The sequence below is a fragment of the Oryx dammah genome, unplaced genomic scaffold (genome assembly GCF_014754425.2).
Source record: "Oryx dammah isolate SB20612 unplaced genomic scaffold, SCBI_Odam_1.1 HiC_scaffold_10, whole genome shotgun sequence".
Taxonomy (NCBI): Eukaryota; Metazoa; Chordata; class Mammalia; order Artiodactyla; family Bovidae; genus Oryx; species Oryx dammah.
Genome location: NW_024070194.1, coordinates 22,349,567 through 22,369,284, shown reverse-complemented (window position 1 = coordinate 22,369,284; position 19,718 = coordinate 22,349,567). Strand labels below are relative to the sequence as shown.

The following is a 19,718-nucleotide window of genomic DNA, read 5'->3' as shown; positions in this document are numbered from 1 at the left end:
CAGAAAAACATCTATTTCTGCTTTATTGACTATGCCAAAGCCTTTGACTGTGTGGATCACAATAAACTGTGGAAAATTCCAAAAGAGTTGGGAATACCAGAGCACCTGACCTGCCTCTTGACAAACCTATATGTAGGTCAGGAAGCAACAGTTAGAACCGGACATGGAACAACAGACTGGTTCCAAATAGGAAAAGGAGTACGTCAAGGCTGTATATTGTCACCCTGCTTATTTCTTACATGCAGAGTACATCATGAGAAATGCTGGGCTGGAAGAAACACAAGCTGGAATCAAGATTGCTGGGAGAAATATCAATAACCTCAGATATGCAGATGACACCACCCTTATGGCAGAAAGTGAAGAGGAACTTTTAAAAAGCCTCTTGATGAAAGTGCAAGAGGAGAGTGAAAAAGTTGGCTTAAAGCTCAACATTCAGAAAACTAAGATCATGGCATCTGGTCCCATTACTTCATGGCAAATAGATGGGGAAACAGTGGAAACAGTAGCTGACTTTATTTTTCTGGGCTCCAAAATCATTGCAGATTGTGATTGCAGCCATGAGATTAAAAGACGCTTACTCCTTGGAAGGAAAGTTATGACCAACCTAGATAGCATATTAAAAAGCAGAGGCATTACTTTGCCGACAAAAGTCCATCTAGTCAAGGCTATGGTTTTTCCAGTGGTCATGTATGGATGTGTGAGTTGGACTATAAAGAAAGCTGAGTGCCAAAGAATTGATGCTTTTGAACCGTGGTGTTGGAGAAGACTCTTGAGAGTCCCTTGGACTGCAAGGAGATCCAACCTAAACCTGCAGTCCATCCTAAAGGAGATCAGTCCTGGGTGTTCATTGGAAGGACTGATTTTGAAGTTGAAACTCCAATACTTTGGCCACCTGGTGTGAAGAGCTGACTCATTGGAAAAGACCCTGATGCTGGGAAAGATTGAGGGCAGGAGGAGAAGGGGACGACAGAGGATGAGATGGTTGGATGGCATCACCGACTCAATGGACATGGGTTCTGCTGGACTCTGGGAGTTGGTGATGCACAGGGAGGCCTGGTGTGCTGCGGTTCATGGGGTTGCAAAGAGTCAGACATGACTGAGCAACTGAACTGAACTGAACTATCCTGTATATATCCAAATATTTATGAACAGCTTGCTTTCAAAGACCTGCAAGACCCCGTGAGATTTCAACCTCCATTACATTTCTCCATTAGTTCAGTTCAGTTCAGTCGCTCAGTCGTCTCCGACTCTTTGCGACCCCATGAATTGCAGCACACCAGGCCTCCCTATCCATCACCAACTCCCGGAGTTCACTCAGTCTCATGTCCATCGAGTCAGTGATGCCATCCAGCCATCTCATCCTCTGTCGTCCCCTTCTCCTCCTGCCCCCAATCCCTCCCCGCATCAGAGTCTTTTCCAATGAGTCAACTCTTCGCATGAGGCGGCCAAAGTACTGGAGTTTCAGCTTTAGCATCATTCATTTCTCCATTACTCTCCACCTAATTTATTCTACAGTCACCATGACAACCTTATCTTCAAAAACGTTGAGATAAATCCTGCCTCTGGGCCTTTGTACTTGCAGCTTCCTCTGTCTGGTACACTCTTCCTCCAATTAGTATCAAAATCTCACTTTCTCACTTCCTTCTCTATGAGGTCTTTTACTACTTCTCTTCCAAACACATGCTTCCTATTCTGCTTTCCCTGTTACAATGCTCTTCAGAATACTTTTCATCTATTTCTAATGGCATCTTAAATAAAGAACATTTTACTTTCTTCTCTTACAATCTCATTGTTTCTCGAAAAGACAAATCTCCATGAGAGCAGAAAGCTTAGTTTATTTTGCTAACAGATATACATTCCTGTATCCTGAACAGTGCCTTCAACTGTTGAATAAATAAACAAGTTACATTTGTTGAATGAATAAACAGGTTCCACTTCTGTTAATTGCCTATTTATATCCTTTGCTCGTTGTTTCTATTTGGCAGGTGATGCTTTCTTGTTGATAGGCAGATCTTTATCTATTTTTTATATTATTCCCTAGTCAGGTTTAGTCACTGGGTATTATTCCTTATCCTGTCATCTACCTATGAACTTTGCCCATTACATGTCCTTCAACTGAACAGAAAACTTAATTCTGGTCTAATCAAATTCAACAATATTCTGCCTTGTGAGTCATGCTTGGTAATTTTCTTAAAGAAGTTTTTCCTCTTCTTAGGTCTCAAAGGAAATCTCTGATGTTATCTTCTAGTAACTTTTCAGCCTTGCCTTTCACATTTAAATCTTTAAGCCACAAGATGGAATGTGTAAATCCACTTTTATTTTTCTCATGGAGTTGACCAGTTTTCCCAGTACTGTTTGCTAAATAATGTATTCCTCTTCATTGATTCAGAATGTCATTGTTAGAGCGTATTAAGCTCTCCATGGATCTGTTGCAAACTGTCTACTCTATTCTGTTGGTTTATTTGTTCTGGTGACAAGCTACTATGTATTTTTTTTGTTGTTGTTGTTGTTGTTTAGTTGATTTCCTTTATTTATTTTTATTTATTTATTTATTTTTAATTTTTACTTTACAATTCTGTATTGGTTTTGGCTTAGATTGACATGAATCCACCACAGGTGTACATGCGTTCCCAAACATGAACCCCCCTCCCACCCCCCTCCCCACAACATCTCTCTGGGTCATCCCCGCGCATCAGCCCCAAGCGTGCCATATCCTGCATCAGACATAGACTGGCAATTAGATTCTTACATGATATTATACATGTTTCACTGCCATTCTCCCAAATCATCACGCCCTCTCCCTCTCCCTCTGAGTCCAAAAGTCCGCTATACACATCTGTGTCTTTTTTGCTGTCCTGCATTACAATGGCTTGATAGGCTGTCAGTGTCTAGAAGGGCAAGATTTTGTCTTATTTCTTTTTTAAAGTAATATTAGCTATTGGTGGCCTCTATTCTTAATTATAAATTTTAAAGTAAAACAATAAAGTTTCCCAAAAATCCCACTGGGATTTTGAAGAGAATTTCATTAAATTTGTGGATTAATTTACAGGAAAGTAAATCTATATGATAATTATCATCTCTTTCAAGATCACACTTTCTGTTATGGTTTTAAACTATATCCCATAGAGGTCTTAGATATTCTCAGTTTAAAACAAGATATTTCATGACTATGACATATATTTTATTATACTTTTTAGTCAGTTACTGTTGGTGTAGAAAAGTGCCATTGAGTCTTGTAAGTTGATATTGCATCTGATATAATTACTGAACTCCTGTTAATTGTAATAATTTGTTGGTTACTTTTTTATATTATAATCATGACTGCTAGAATGAATGACAGTTTTCTCCCTTTCCTTCCAATCCTTATACTCTTGTTTGGTTTTGGTTTTTTCCTTAAAACATTAGCCAGGCCCCTACTATTATTTCAAAAGATAGTAGTAATAGAAGAGTATCTTTGTTTTCCTGATCTCAGAGGGAATTAGTTTTTCCAATAGGTAATGTTATTTCTAGAATCTGATACATCAGTTCAGTTCCGTTCAGTCGCTCAGTCGTGTCCGACTCTTTGCGACCCCGTGAATCGCAGCACGCCAGGCCTCCCTGTCCAACACCAACTCCCGGAGTTCACTCAGACTCACGTCCATTGAGTCAGTGATGCCATCCAGCCATCTCATCCTCGGTCGTCCCCTTCTCCTCCTGCCCCCAATCCCTCCCCGCATCAGAGTCTTTTCCAATGAGTCAACTCTCCTCATGAGGTGGCCAAAGTACTGGAGTTTCAGCTTCAGCATCATTCCCTCCAAAGAAATCCCAGGGCTGATCTCCTTTGATACATAACCTTCATCAAATTAAGGAAATCCCCATTATGCTTGCTTTGCCTAGTTTTCATCATAAGTAAGCACTGAACTTTATCAAGAAATTTTTCTGTATAAAATAAAATAATTTTATTATTTATCTCCTTAATTCTATATAGGTAGTGAATTTCACTGGAGGATTTCATAATGTTGGATGGTAATTTTGCTTTTGGGGTTAAACTCTCCTTGATCATGCTGTATTTTAATACATTGCTGAATTCAGTTAACTAATACTTTATTTAGGATTTTTTAAATCTATATTTTAAAGGAAAATAGACCTATTATTTTCTAGTTTTGGATTATAGTTGTCGCATAAAATGATCCAGACAGCTTTCCTTTCTCCCTCTACCTCTATTTTCTGGAACATTTTATACAAGATCAATACTTGGATCTTCTGTGAAATTAGTAGAACTCACCTTTAAAGTCATCCAGAATAACAGTTTTACTCACAATGGCTAAAAGGTGGAAGCAATCCAAATGTTCATTAATTGGTGAATAGATAAGTAAAATGTAGTACATATATGCGATGGAATATTATTCAGCTTCAAAAAGGAAAGGATTCTGACACACGCTGCAATGTGGATGAACATTGAAGACACAGTGTTAAGTGAGATGTCAGTCACAAAATGACAAATACTGTATGATTCTACTCACATGAGGTATTTAGAGTAGTCAAACTCATAAAGAAAAAAACAAAATGATAGTTGCCAGGGGAATGGGGGTGGAGATTTTAATGGGTACAAAATTTCCACTGCAAGATGAAAAGTTTAGCGGGTGTATGTCGGTGATGGCAACACAACGAAGTGAATTATACCAGCATGGGTGTGTGTGTGTGTGCGCGTGCGCGCGTGCACCCGGACACGTGTGCTTAGTCAGGTCCAACTCTTTGTGACTCTGGACTGCTGTCCGCCAGTGTCCTCTGTCCATGGGATTCTCCAGGCAAGAATACTGGAGTGGGCTGCCATTTCCTCTTCCAAGGGATCTTCCCGACCCAGGAGTCAAACTCGCGTCTCCTGAATTGGCAGGAGGATTCTTTACCACTGATCCACCTAGGAAGCCCTGAATCATATCAAACTACTACTTTAAAATGGTTTAATTGATCAATTTTATGTTATATGTATTTTACCAAAATTGTAAAAATCATCTAGGGCTGAGTCTTTGGGGAAGAAAAGTTTTTTCACTACAATGTCAATTTCCAAACACTTTTTGATTTATTGAGGTTTACATTTTTTTCCTAGGCCATCACTGGAATATTTTTAGAAATTTACACATTTCAGCTAGGTTTTCAGTTTTATTAGCATATAATTGTTGATAATTCCTTTCTGTGTTTTTAATTTGTTGTATCTAGTTTTATTTCACCATTTCACTAAGGATATCATTTTTATTTCCCCCTTTTTTTCCTTGATTGTTCTTTCCAGTTTTCTGATTTCCTTAACTTCTAACTTTATCATTTCTGATTTTATTACTGCCCTTCTAATTTGTTTAATTTTTATCATATTGTTTAATTTTCAAATACATGGGGTTTTAATTCTGATTTTATTGCATTTGATTGGGAAACATAGATTGTCTGATATTAAGCAAATGGAACTTATTAAGGTTTTTTTAATGGCCTGAATCCTTGCTACATAAGATGTAGTCCATGGACTAGTAGTACTGACATCTTCTAGAAGATTGTTAGAAAAGCACAAACTCAAGTGTTTTCCCATCAACTGAAATAAAAATTGCATTTTACCAAGACTTCTATGATTTGCACATAGTGTGAGAAGTATTGGCGTAAAATTTGAGCAAATGAAGCATCTCACTTAGGAATATCTACACTGTTCTGAGGTCCTATTTCTCAGTTGCTCAGTCGTGCCTGACTGCAACCCTATGAACGGTAGCCCTCTGGTCTCCTCTGTCCTATCCCTCTGGTCTCCTACCTGGGATTTCCCAGGTCAAAATACTGGAGTGGGTTGCCATTTGCTTCTCCAGGGGACCTTCCCAATCAAATCTACATTTTAAGGGTCTAGTAATATTTTATTTCTTAATCAGAATGCAGGTATATGGGTATTCATTTTATTATTTTTAAAGTACAGAGATACATTTTATATACTTATTTGAATGTATATTTTGAATGCATTCAAAGAAATTTAGCTGCGTGGGATATGAGCAATGCAAATAACCCAATCATACCTACGACAGGATGAACTTGTGTTATGCAGATTGCTTCACACAAGCCCAGGGAACTTCATTACTAGTTCCAATTCCCTGTGACTAACAAGCTGCTTTTTATTTATGAGATGCAAGATGCATCTCTACATACAGAAAAAATTTTTAAATGGGCAGATATGAAGTTCAGAACAGATACTTTTAGAAACATGGTATTTACCAGGCCTGAGCTGGGGAATCTTGCAAGTTGCTGGTTGCCAAATATACAGTCATGCTTGTTAAGTTGAGAGCCTCAAACCTAAAATCAGTGATCTTTCCTTTTATTTTTCAGCCTATGGTGGTAGAAAAAGATGCTGGAACAACTCAGGGCGCTGCAAAAAAAAATGCGCTGCTGATGAAGTAATAAGAGCAGTATGTAAGAATCGTCAATCCTGCTGTGTTTCACAACTAGTGGTTTTCGTCAAGGAAACTATCACTTCTTCCCCATCCACGAATGGTTGGGAAGAAGAGGCTATGGATAGAATTGTATCAGTAGCATCTACTTCAACCTACTTGGAATAAATAACAAGAATAAAGAAGATTAAAAGTCTGACCCAGACCTGAAAACCATATTTCTCTCCTATATGTTCTTCAAAGCTCACGACTTCCTCTTGACCATCACTCTCCCTATCTTCAAAGTATAGATCAACGCACTGAAAAATATCACAGTCACCCACTCCCACCCTCCATCAATGTGTAATTCTAGAGTAAAAGGCTGTGTAAAGAAGTCCCCCAAATTTCCAGCATTTCCAGTGGATAAACTCCTTGGTGCTTTTCTTGAAATTTCAAATTATTTCCACAGTTTTAATCAATTTTTAGTGTTCCTAGTTTGTAGTTTAGCTATGCACAGCCTTAATTACTTGAAGTGTTCCAACTCTGATCTTTCCATTTGTCCTTCTGCCTTCTCAATAAGTGTTTTGGAATACCAGAGGCACTCCTTGTGTTAGTCCTGCCTCTTGATGGCAGCATAAATGGTGACAATAAAAATTCCAGGTCCTTGTGTTTAGGAGAGTAGTTCTAGGACACCAAAGGCTTTCTTTATAACAGCAGATACCTCAGATGAAAGGATGCATTTTATAAATGCCTTAACATTATCACTCACTGTAGGAAACTGACTGGTCCAGGTATGAGCTACAAGGACTCCTTTTTACCCTGGTTGCCTCAAGGTTGGAATAGAAGTTATTGAAAAACTGGCTTCATAGACCCATTTCCTTAACCAAGCCTTATTCGCATACAGACATCCATGGACCGGGATGATCTCTTAACTAGGGGTGAAAAGGTGGGTCCTTTTGTCCACCTTATTGCTGAAAGCTTTGTCTCCCCCTGATGGCACAAACGTATATTCACACCCCATCTCTTCTCAGAAAGGTCCATGAAACTCTACCACATACTTCTAATTCTAATATTTTAAGTCTTTGAAAGGCTGAATCTCTGGTCTTTGGTTTCTGCTAACTTAAATTCATGGTACCTTATTTCCTTGTGTGTTTTACAATCTGGGGGGCTTCCCTTGTGGCTCAGCAGGTAAAGAACTACCTTCAGTGCAGGAAACCTAGGTTCAATCCCTGGGTTGGGAAGATCTCCTGGAAAAGAGAATGGCTACCACCTCCAGTATTCTGGCCTGAAGAATTCCATGGACAGTATAGTCCATGGGGTCACAAAGAGTTGGATATGACTGAGCGACTTTCACTTTCCTTCCCTTTTGGCTTTGGGGCTCTAATCTTTGCATGTTCCTTTATCTGAGTAAATTAGTTGGATAGTGACCTAAAATATTTCCCAGGTGTTTCAGTGGTTAAAAAAGAAAAAATCCACCTGCCAATGTGGGAGCCACAGGAGACGTGGATTCAACCCTTGGATTGGGAAGATCCCCCAGAGAAGGAAATGGCAACCCAGAATAGGAAAGATACCTTACCATGCAAAACTTAATCTCTCACTATGTTTTCCAATGGATGAGAAACACACAAGAGTGGCAGGTGCATGAATTTTAATAAAGGAGTATTGGCAGCAGGTTGAGGATAGTGACCACTACCACTCAAGATACTTTTGGCCAGCGATTCTCTCGGCTCCAGTCATTTTTCCTTTCTTTGCCAGAAATGTCTATCCTTACATAGGAAGGGAGGCAGCAGGGTTGATCATTTCTGCAATAGAAGTAGGGCTCTTCAGACTGTCTGCAAGCAGGTCTACAGATTCCCAAGTTACCCATGCATCGAAGCATGTGACGTCTGCCTGGCCAAAAAAAAAAAAAAAAAATAGAGATAGTTAATTTCTATTTAGCAGTAACAAATCTGACAATTCAGGGAGCATAGTGAAAGCACAAAGAGCTAAAACAATAATAAGTACCATTTCACACCTGTTAAAGTGACCCAAACTCAGACTATTGAAAACAGTAAATGCTGGCAAGGAAGTGGAGCAATAGGAAGTCTCACTCATTGACGGTGAGAAAGAAAAATGGTATAGCTTGGTGGTTTCTTACAAAACTAAGCATATTCTTACCCATGTGATCCTACAATTGCACTCCTTGTTCTGTACCCAAAGGACTTGAAACTTTATGTCCAGACAAAAATCTGCACACAGCTTTATTCATAAATGACAACATTTGGAGGCAACCAAGATGCCCTTCAGTAGGTGAGAAGTTAAATAAACTAGGACACATCCAGACAATGGGATTATTCAGCTCTAAAAAAATAAAAAACAAAGAGCTATCAAGCTATGAATAGACACAGAAGAAGCTTAAATGTACATCACTAAGTGAAAGAAGCTGAACCAAGAAGCCTACCATGTAATTCCAGCTATGTGACTTTCTGGAAAAGGATACGATAAAAAGATCATTGGTTGCCAGGTGTTGGGATGGGGGAAGAGATGAGTACGTAGGGCACAGATGATGTGGGGGGTGGTGAAGATAGTCTATGTGATACTATAATAGTGGATTCATGTCAATATACATTTGTCCAAATCCATAGAATGTACAACCCCAAGAGTGAATCTTCGTGTGGCTCAGCAGTGGAAACTATGGACTTGGGGTGATTATGGGTTAATATAGATATGTCAATTGTAATAAATGCACAACTCTGGTGGCAGATGTTATAACAGAGGAGCCTTGAATGAGTAGGGGCAGACAGCGTATGGGAAATCTCTGTCCCATCTTCTCAATTTTGCTGTGAACCTAAAACTGGCTTAAAAAAATAAAACCCATTTTAGTGAATACCTTAAAATAAATAAAGCTGCTATAAACACTTGTCTATAGGTTTTTGGATCTACATTTTCATTTCTCTGGAATATATGCCCAAGAGTGCATTTGCTGTGTAGTATAGTCATTATATATTTAGTTTAGTGGTTGTACCATTTAACATTCACTCAAGAGATGTATAAAAGAATCAGTTTCTCTGCATCATGGCTGGCATTTGGTATTGTCACTATTTTTAATTTTAATTGTTATATGTAAGGAATCTCATTGTGGTCTTAATTTAATTTGCATTTTTCTAATTGCTAGTGATGTTGAGCATCTTTTCATGTACTCCTTTGCCATCCGTATAACCTCTTCAGTGAAACATCTTTTCACGTTTTTCTTCCAATTGGATTGTATACTTTTTTCTGTTGAGTTTTGAGAGTTGTTTCTCTATTCTAGATACAAGTTCTTTGTCACAGATGTGGTTTGCAAATATTTCACCCAATTTTTTTTCCAATTATTAATTTGTCTTTTTGTCTATCTTTTTCACAGGATCTCACAGACTGAAAGTTTTAAATTTTAATTGAATCTATTTTCTTTTTCTTTTATGGATTATGCTCTTCATCTCTAAGAACTCTTCACCTAGCCCTAGGCCTGAACATTTTTCCCGTGTTTTCTTCCAGAAGTTTACATTTTACTTTTAAGTCTATGATACACTTTGGGTTAATTTTTGTGTAAGTTGTTAGGTTTAGGTTGAGAGCCTTTTTTCTCTGCCTACAGACTTCCAATTGCTCCAGCAATATTTATTGAAAAAGATATTTTCTTCTATTGAATTACTTTTGCACATTTGTGAAATATCAGTTGGTTGCACTTGTGTAGGGCTATTTCTGTTCAGTTGAACTGTGTGTCTGTCTCTCTACCATGACCACACAGTCTTGGCTACTTTAGCTATGTAAGTCTTAAAATCTGGTAGAATAATTTCTCCACCTTTGTTCTTTGTTTTAGCTATTCTCATTCCTTTGCAAATTTCTCTACAGATGAAATATAGAGCAGACAATCTTATCTGTATCCACAATAAACCTTACTAGAATTTTGATAGAAATTGTATAAAATGGATCTATAAATTAAGGAGAATTTACATCTTTCCTAGCTGAATCTTACAATCTATAATCACAGTGTGTCTTCATTTATTTATATCTTCTTTGATTTTTATCTACATTCTGTAATTTTCAGCCTACAATTTCTGTACATGTTTTATTAGATATTCACTTAACCATCTTATTTTTTGGAATGATTGTGACTAATGTGTTTTTAATTTCAGTGTTCATATGATCTGTGATAGGACATAGCAATATAACTAATTTTTTTAATAATTGGAGAATAATTTCTTTACAATGTTGTGTTCGTTTCTGCCATGCATCAACAGGAATCAGCCATAGGTATACATGTGTCCCTTCCCTCTAGAACTTCCCCCCACCTCCCACACTATCCCATTCCTCTAGATTGTCTCAGACCACCATGCTGAGCTCCCTGTGCTATACAGCAACTTCTCATTAGCTATCTGTTTTACAAATCCATGCATGCATGCTAAGTTGCTTCAGTCATGTCTTACTCTTTGCGGCTCTACAGACTGTAGCCCACGAGGCTCCTCTGTCCATGGGATTCTCTAGGCAAGAATACTGGAGTGGGTTTCCATGCCCTCCTCCAGGGGATCTTCCCAGCCCAGGGATCAAACTCGCATCTCTTACATCTCCTGCATTGGCAGGTAGATTCTTTTCCACTAGTGCCACCTGGAAAGCCCATTTTACAAATGATAATGTATGTAATATTTTACAAATGGTAATGTATAAAAACGAAGATTAATTCTTTGTCGGTTGCTTCATTTGCAATCATTTTCTCTCATTCTGAGGGTTGTTCAGTTTTCTTTGCTGTGCAAAACCTTTTAAGGTTAATTAGCACAGAGTTGGACACGACGGAAGCAACTCAGCAGCAGCAGCAGATTCCATTTATGGGCTTCCCTGGTGGCTCATATGGTAAAGAATGGCCACACTTTCAGTCTGTCCCACCCTCTCCTTCCCTCACTGTGTCCACTGTTCTCCATGTCTGAGTCTCTATTCCTGCCCTGTAAATAAGTTCATCACTACCATTTTTCTAAATTCCATATATATGCATTAATATACAATATTTGGTTTTCTCTTTCTAACTTCACTCCATACAACAGACTCTAGGTTCATCCACCTCACTGGAACTGATTCAGATTTGTTCTGTTTTATGGTTAATACTCCATTGTATATATGTACTACAACTTCTTTATCCATTCATCTGTCGATGGACATCTAGTTTGATCCCATGTCCTGGCTATTGTAAATAGTGTTGCAATGAACATTGGAATACATATGTATTTTTAAATTGTGGCTTTCTCAGCTGGGTCATATGGTAGTTTTATTTCTAGTTTTTTAGGAATCTCCATACTGTTCTCTATAGTGGCTGGATCAATTTACATTCCCATCAACAGTGCAGGAGGATTCCCTTTTCTCCACATCCTCTCCAGCATGTATTTTTTGTAGATTTTTTTATGATGGGCATTCAGACTGGTGTGAGGTGATACTTCACTGTAGTTTTGCTTTGCATTTCTCTAATAATAAGCAATGTTGAACTTTTTTTTTCATGTGTTTATTAGCCATCTAGATGTCTTCTTTGGAAAAAATGTCTGTTTAGGTCTTCTGCCCATTTTTTGATTGGGTTGTTTGATTTTCTGATGTTGAGCTGCATGAGCTGCTTATATATTTTGAAGATTAATCCTTTGTCAGCTGCTTCATTTGCAATTATTGTCTCTTATTCTGAGGGTTGTCTTTTTATCTTGTTTACAGTTTCCTTTGCTCTGCAAAAGCTTTCAAGTTTAATTAGGTTCCATTTGTGGGCTTCCCTGGTAGCTCATATGGTAAAGAATCCACCTATAATGCAGGAGACCCCAGTTCGATCCCTGGGTTGGGAAGATCCTCTGGAGAAGAGAATGGCTACTTACTCTAGTATTCTTGCCTGGAGAATCCCATGAACAGAGGAACCTGGCGGGGTTCCTCTAGCCTATGGGGGACCCTATAGCCTATGGTGTCACAAAGAGTTGGAAACGACTGAGCAATTAACACTTTCACTTTCAAGTTCTATTTGTTTATTTTTGCTTTTATCTCCGTTACTCTGGGAGGTGGATCGTAGATGATCTTGCTGTGATTTATGTTGAAAAGTCTTCTGCCTATGTTTTCCTCTAAGAGTTTTACAGTTTCTGGTCTTCCATTTAGGTCTTTAATCCCTTTTGAGCTTATCGTTACTCATGGTGTTAGGATGCGCTCTAATTTCACTCTTCCACACGTAGCTGTCCTGTTTTCCCAGCACCGCTTATTGAAGAGACTATCTTTTCTGCATTGTATGGCCTTGCCTCATTTGTCAAAGATAAGATGCCCGGAAGTGTGTGGTTTTATCTCTGGGCTTTCTATCTTGTTCCATTGGTCAATATTTCTGTTTTTGTGCCAATACATACTGTCTTGATGACTGTAACTTTGTAGTATAGTTTGAAATGAGAAAGGTTGATTCTTCCAGCTCCATTTTTCTTTCTCAAGATTGCTTTGGCCTATGCGGAGTCTTTTGTGTTTCCATACAAATTGAGAAATTTTTTGTTCTAATTCTGTGAAAAATGCCACTGGTAATTTGATAGGGATTCCACTGAATCTATAGATTGCTTTAGGTAGTATCATCATTAGAAATACAACTAACTTTTGTATGTCTATCTTGTATCCTGTGACCTTACTAAACTTACTCATTGGTTTTAGATTTTTTCTAGATTCTCTTGTATTTTCTGTATAAATCATTATGACACCTGCAAATACAGTTTCATTCCTTCTTTTCTAATCTATATGCCTTTTATTTCCTTTTCTTGCCTTAATGCACTGTCTAGAACTCCCCAGAATTAAAAGGAATGAACCATTGATCCATATAATTTGGGTACATCTCAAGAACATAATGTTGAGTGAAAAAATGTCAGTCTCAAAAGATCAAATATGATTCCATTTATACAAGTCTTAAAATGACAAAATTATACAGATGGGAAACAGATTAGTAGTTATCAGAGATGAGGGGTAGTGACAGAGGTGAGGGTAAAGAGGAGAGTTTGTGCCACTAGAAAGGAATAGCAGGAGGGAGATCTTTTTGGTGACAGAAGAGTTCTGTAATCTTGATCATAATAATGGTCACATTATACTTGTGATCAAATGTCATGGAAGTAGGCACATTCATTGCACTAGTATCAGTTGTACTGCTGTACAAACAGAGGCTGACTTGAGCTTAAGTTACACCAGCAGGCCTATGTATCAGCCTGAAAAAAAGTACAGGATGGACACCCAGTCTTCCTTATTTTGGGGTCACAATGCTTCTACAGTTGCCAGGTCAACCCCTGCACCCCAGGGGGCTCTGCTCTCCCCTCCCAAAGTTTCTACTCTTCCTCTTCATCTCTCAGCCTACAAGGAATAAAAAGAAATATTCAAGTAGGCCTTCCAAAAGCAAAAGCAACTCTTTCTGCCATATCCCCAGAGAAAAGATCCCTTTCCATTTTCCTTGAGAAGAAGGGCCAATGTGAGATTTACATCCAAAAGAACTGTACGCAGAAGAGTGCGTTTGACATAGTGAAGCAAGCAGGCCAGCCTGCTTCAACATTTCTCCCCTGGAGAAAGGCCATGGCAGTCCGGAAAGAAGTTTCAAAAGTGCTCAAACTACCCTCAAAGCTTTTGTTGGGGTCTTTGCACCTCTTAGCACCTGCACTCCTACTAGCCCCGATCACTGTGCCCCACCGCTCACTTATCACCATGACAACCTAACATCACCTTCAATGTTCCCACATGTCTCTCACCGGCAGCCAGAGAAAATCTGCTTATTTATCCCAGCATTGTCTTGGACCCACTTCTGAAAATGGATCACTTTTCCCTCCTTGGGCCTCAGTTTCCCAATCTGTGAAATGGGAAGACAGAGGAATGTTGCCTAGACCAGAGATTCTCACAGTTTGGGAGCTATCTGGAATACAGGACATTTGACAGGGAGTTGTGGGGTTTAGGGTTTTATTTCCCAAAAGAATAATCTAAGAGAATTTTCAAAATTTCACATGCCCAGACCCCAGAGACTCAAGTTCAGAGATTCAGACAAGGGAGTTATGTGTCTTCTGAAGACTTATGGTGACTCAACAGTGAGTTCCAAGAACTTTTTTCATCCCACCATCGTATCACTCCCCATGGCTGTCTCTACCTAAAGTACAGAGGAGGTTCTTAATAAATGTTGTTGACTGAGTGAAAAAGCCATGCCTCATAATGAATTAATTTGGTGAGAGTATGACTGGCTGTGTGTGAAGAAGTTAACACCAGGCCCCAGGTATTGGGGAATCCCTAGGCTCTTCCCTTTCACACTGTGAAACCTATGTATTTTAAGAGCAAACTAATGAATAAATTGTAAGAATCCCCTTGAGCAAGGCCCCAGAGCTGCTCTGCAACCTTCCTAATATGCCAGCTAGAGCCAAATTCACCTGAGACAGTGGGACTCTGATCCCTCTAGCCCAGAAAGGATCCCACCCTGAATCATGCTTGATGCAGCAGCTATCTATAAAACTCCTCCCACACACCAAATCCACTTGTACTTTCACATATGAATTCATAATTCACCTATTCATTCACCCAGGACACACTGTGTCAAATCTGACCCAAGTGCTGGGCTTAACAACAGGCATACTGATGTAAATAAGAGTGATCTCAACCCCCAAGGCTTTCCATCTGGTGTGTGTGTACTTGGGGATTAGTGAGAAGGGAACAGTGACGAATAATTATATAAGAACACGATACAAGCCCTAAGAATGGCTTGCTGTGGGCATCTGAAAACAACCTGGGAAGAAAGGACTGTGTTGGTCCCTGCGGCTCTGCAGATACCTACCTTACAGAGTTATTTCAGAGGAGTGACAGTTTGGTTCAAACTTTGTGATTTAAGAGTTTGTCAAGTAGTTATTTTTTTAAATAAAAGCAACATATCTAAAATTAAAAATTAAAAAAGACAAACACTTTGTGAAGACAGTCAGAACTCAGTTTGAACACCTCCTCTATCTTAATGTTGCGCAACCTTGGCTAATTATATCACCTCTCTAGACCTCAGTTTCTGCATTGGTAAGATAGGGATAATAAGAGGGTTGTGTAAGAATAGGATAATTTCAAGTCTATAAGCACCCATCACTGTGCCTGGCACATAAGAAGTGTCAATGACAACTATTTTATAGCTACTGTTATTATAATCATTAAGAAACAGTGAGACAGAGCTCCTGTGCAGGCTTTTAATGGTAGGGGCATTAGTTGGGCTTTGAAGGATGAGAAAGAGTTCATCACAGAGATGAGCCTAGTGATGGGGACAAGGTGAAGGGGAACCATGGGCCCAGGCAGCAGGAGGGGCGGGGAGGGTGGTAAGAGCCGAAAGAGAAAGTCTGTGAGCAGCAGCCATGGGAAATGAAGCTGAGCTATCATTTCAATGAACAAATTTATGTGCTTTATCCTTCTTTAGTACTTGGAAAACTTCTGATTCTTTGCGCTGTGTTCTCTTGAGCATGAAAAGGCATGTCAGCCAGCTTCCCTAGAAATCCAAGGATTTGGGCTCAGCTAAGTCTCTGTCCACCCCAGCTCATTCACTCCAAAACCAGGCCAACTGTTTCAGCCTAAAGACACTCCCACTCACTAGGGAGCAACTGTGTTTTTAAGCCTCTTGACTCCCCACATGTGCTCTTCAGTTCATTCCAGCTCCAATAGCCTTCCCTGCAGCTGGCAGATGAAGTATTATGTTCAGGACTGCAACCATTACCCAACTGCAGTAGCCAAGCCCCAGAGATGTCTCTCTGCTAACTGTTAACACCCTTCCTGCCATTTCCCCACCCTCAATCCATTTGGAGTATCATTCATGATTGACAGACACAAGAAACAGATTTGCAAGTTTTAATGGAATGTAGGAACTAAAGAACAGGAAACAAAGTCATTTCTATCCATGATTTCCATGTATCTTCCCTGTATTGACAAGTTTGGCCTTAACTGTCTCCTTGTGTCACTTGAGGAGTGGTCCAAGGGAGCATTCGATCAATTGTCATTGGTACGATTGTCAAATAACGACTAAGGATACAGCACCGTTTACGATTTGAGCAGCGTGTGACACTGTCTTCATCACTTTTGCACACCAACCGGCATTTTCCCTTCATCCAACATTCTTCCTCTGGACATAGGAACAACCGTTAAGTAGATGTTAGTATTCCTCAGCTGGATAGACAGGTGGAAGCAGAGGAGGTGTAGTTCAGGGGAGGAGTGGAGGGAGAGAGTTAATGCTAGACCCAGTCCCAGGAAAGGAGAGAAGAGATCTCACAAGGGGAGAGAATTGAGACAATTTTTCCAAGATTGGGAACTCAAGGGTTTTAAGAAAGCCTTTTTCATAATCTCACATTTCTGTCTTTCTATCCCCCCACCTCCTACTCCTAATTTGAGATCAAATGATGCCAATGAAGTTCCCACCTAACAGAGCTTGGGAATGATGGGAAAAGACAGTGAACATCTGTCTTACTAGGGAATGGAAGAGATTCCCTCACATTTCCACAGACTCAGCTCTTTATCAATTGTCTAAGGTTGAACCCAACAAATCCCAACTCCAACTCAACTCAACCTCCAATCCTCCTTGACCCCATATTCACCCATTTCAAACTCAAATACCCAGGCCAATTTTAATTAGAACTCCCAGCTTTACCCAACTCAATGCCCCTGGAGCCCTAACTCCCAGTCAAACCCAAGTCTAATCAAGTCACCAACTTCAATCCTAAGCAGCATTCCATCACCTAGCTGAACCTCAGGCACCCGGACACCATCCAGTACCAACTCTCAATCTCAGTCCAAGCCCCAATCTAATTCCCAACACCAAATCCACTCAACTCAAAATTCCATACCCCCTCCAGCCTACTCCAAACCATCAAGGAAGCCCAACTCCTCGCCTCTGGCTCTTCCTCATTTTCCTGCTATCACTCCAAGCCAAAGTCTTGCCACCCCATCACAACTCACCCTCAACCTTCAATGTAATCTCCCAAACCCCCAAGAAGTCCCCAACCCGCACCAGACCCTTTACCCCTAAGCCCTCCTCCATGATGCCAGCAGAATACCAGCCTTCCCTTCAGCACTCCAATTATCTCCATCCCCCTACCTGGCAAAAAAAAAAAAGAATCAGGGAGAGATGTGAACAGGAGATGATTATGAGAAAACCTCCCAAAACCACATGAATTGAGAAAGGGTTTCAGATGCTGCCCACAGTGAGGGGGAAGAGGAGGGAGAGACATTTATGACCAAGATCCCAGACATTTGAGAGACACCCGAATTACCTGATACCACTGGTTCCATGGCCAGAAGGATGGCAAGAAACAGGAAGAGAAACTTCATGACTGGAAGGTCACAGGAGAAGGACTTGGTTGTGCTGCAGGCTATGGAGAATAGAGCTGTCCTCTGCAGGGATGAGTCTTGTTTTCATTGGCAGGACCGTGGGCAGTGAATTACAGCAGAAGAGGATTTATATCAGATCAAACAAGCCGAAGGACAATGTGTAGCAGATTCCGCAGCAAAGCATGAGATGAGAGGGTGGGAAACCGGCCAGCATCCGTGCCAAAAGGGCTTTTCTCTCCTAGTAAGGAGACAGGCAAATTAAAGCCATTTGGCCTTTTGAGATCCACAAAGGGATTAATCAATTAATGCATATCAAGACACATTTAATTTTTTTCTTTTTTTAATTGAATTTATTTGTTTTTAATTGAATTTATTTGTTTTTAATTGAAGGATAATTGCTTTACAGTATCATGCTGGTTTCTGCCAAATATCAACATGAATCAGCCATAGGTATACATGTGTTCCCTCCCTCTTGAACATCCCTCCCACCTCCCTCCCCATCCCACCCCTCTAGGTTGTTACAGAGCCCCAATTTGAGTTCCCCGAGTCATACAGCAAATTCCTATTGGCTATCTATTTTACATATGGTAATGTATGTTTCCATGTTACTCTCTTCATGCATCCCACACTCTCCTTACTCTCCACCCCCTGCCCTGTGTCCCTAGGTCAAAATATTTAATTTTTAAAAAATTCTTATTCTCAACTTTCTAACAGAAAAATACACACGTGTATGTCTTTCTGAACCTTGAACTTGCCAATCTCATTCTCAGCTCAGACCCTTAGCATTTATAACTTGCTCTTCCTATAAAGTTCTTCCTTCAGACTGGCTCCTGTTCACCATTCAGTCTTATCTTAAATGTCATTTCTCGGAGAGGCTTTTCCTGGTCACCTTAGATTAAGGGTACTCCCACACACAGTCACTCTGTATCATAATAACTTGTTTTGTGACCTTCATATAGTTACTTGTTCCTTTTCAATTTATTCTACATGATTAATCTTTGCTTCTCCCATTAGAATGTCAGAAATTTGCTTTGTGACTCCAGCGCCCATAATAATATCACCTGGTGTATTATTCAGGATATTAATTCAACTGTTTTAACACATGATCTCCCCAAACAGTAATTCTAAGAGACAGACATTGATTTCTGTCTTATGTAAAAGAAATTTCTTTCTTATGTAAAAAGCTTCATCACTAAAAGCAAGGGCTTCCTTGGCAGTTCAATTGGTAAAGAGCCAGGCTGCAGTGCAGGAGACTTGGGTTGAATCCTTGGGTTGGGAAGATCCCCAAATGGCAACCCACTCTAGTATTCTTGCCTGGAAAATCCCATTGACAAAGGAGCCTGGTGGGCTAGAGTCTGAGGAGTCACAAAGAGTTGGACACGACTTAGTGACTAAACCAAAAACCATACCATTAAAAGTAGGGCACAAGATTCCTTCTGATTTTATGCTGTGCCATTCTTATCAGGCAGCTTCATTTGATGCTCTGGTTCCCACCACGAGTCCCCAGTGGGGCTATCAGGAAGAAGAGAAAGAAGGAAATGAAGTGCACCATTTCTCCTTTAAGGACCCCATCCAGAATCTGCACACGTCACTTCCATTCCAGTCCATTGGCCAGAGCTCATTCAAACAGACATATCTAGCTGGACAGTAGGCTGGAAAGAGTTTCTTTATTCTGGGCAACTGTGGCTAGCTGAAGTTCAGGGGGTGTCTTACTAAGAAGAAGGGGAAGACGGATACTAAGGAAGAGCTAGCAATTTCTGACACACTCGGTACATTGCAGGTGCTTCAGAAATGTTGTAGACTGAGTAAATATCATGCACATTGAATAAGGTTATAAGAAATAATCTAACGGGGAGGCAACTCGAGTCATTCTAGAGTGTAGAGAAAAAGCACGTGGACTGTGCCCCTTCAGTCAAGCTTCAGAAGAAGCTGAATAAGAGCTAGACCCTTTAAGATACTATACACTACTATATAAAAACTAGATAACTAATAAGAACCCACTGCATAGCACCGGCAACTCTACTAAATATTCTGTAATGACCTATA

The 19,718-nt window shown here is 39.9% G+C and overlaps 1 protein-coding gene across 2 annotated transcripts; it reads right to left on the bottom strand.

Moving 5' to 3' along the window:
- Positions 1 to 8,015: 8,015 nt before the first annotated feature.
- DEFB119 (defensin beta 119) lies at positions 8,016 to 17,815 on the bottom strand. 2 transcript variants are annotated; one of them, XM_040247614.1, is made up of 2 exons: positions 17,615 to 17,815; positions 8,016 to 8,258 (listed from the first exon to the last, which is right to left on the bottom strand). In XM_040247614.1, exons 1-2 carry the CDS (start codon positions 17,670 to 17,672, stop codon positions 8,065 to 8,067), a joined length of 252 nt encoding a protein of 83 aa, XP_040103548.1. In that variant the 5' UTR covers positions 17,673 to 17,815; the 3' UTR covers positions 8,016 to 8,064. The 2 variants fall into 2 exon arrangements, with proteins under 2 accessions (XP_040103548.1, XP_040103549.1); XM_040247615.1 differs by lacking the exon at positions 8,016 to 8,258 and adding an exon at positions 16,186 to 16,470.
- Positions 17,816 to 19,718: the final 1,903 nt, after the last annotated feature.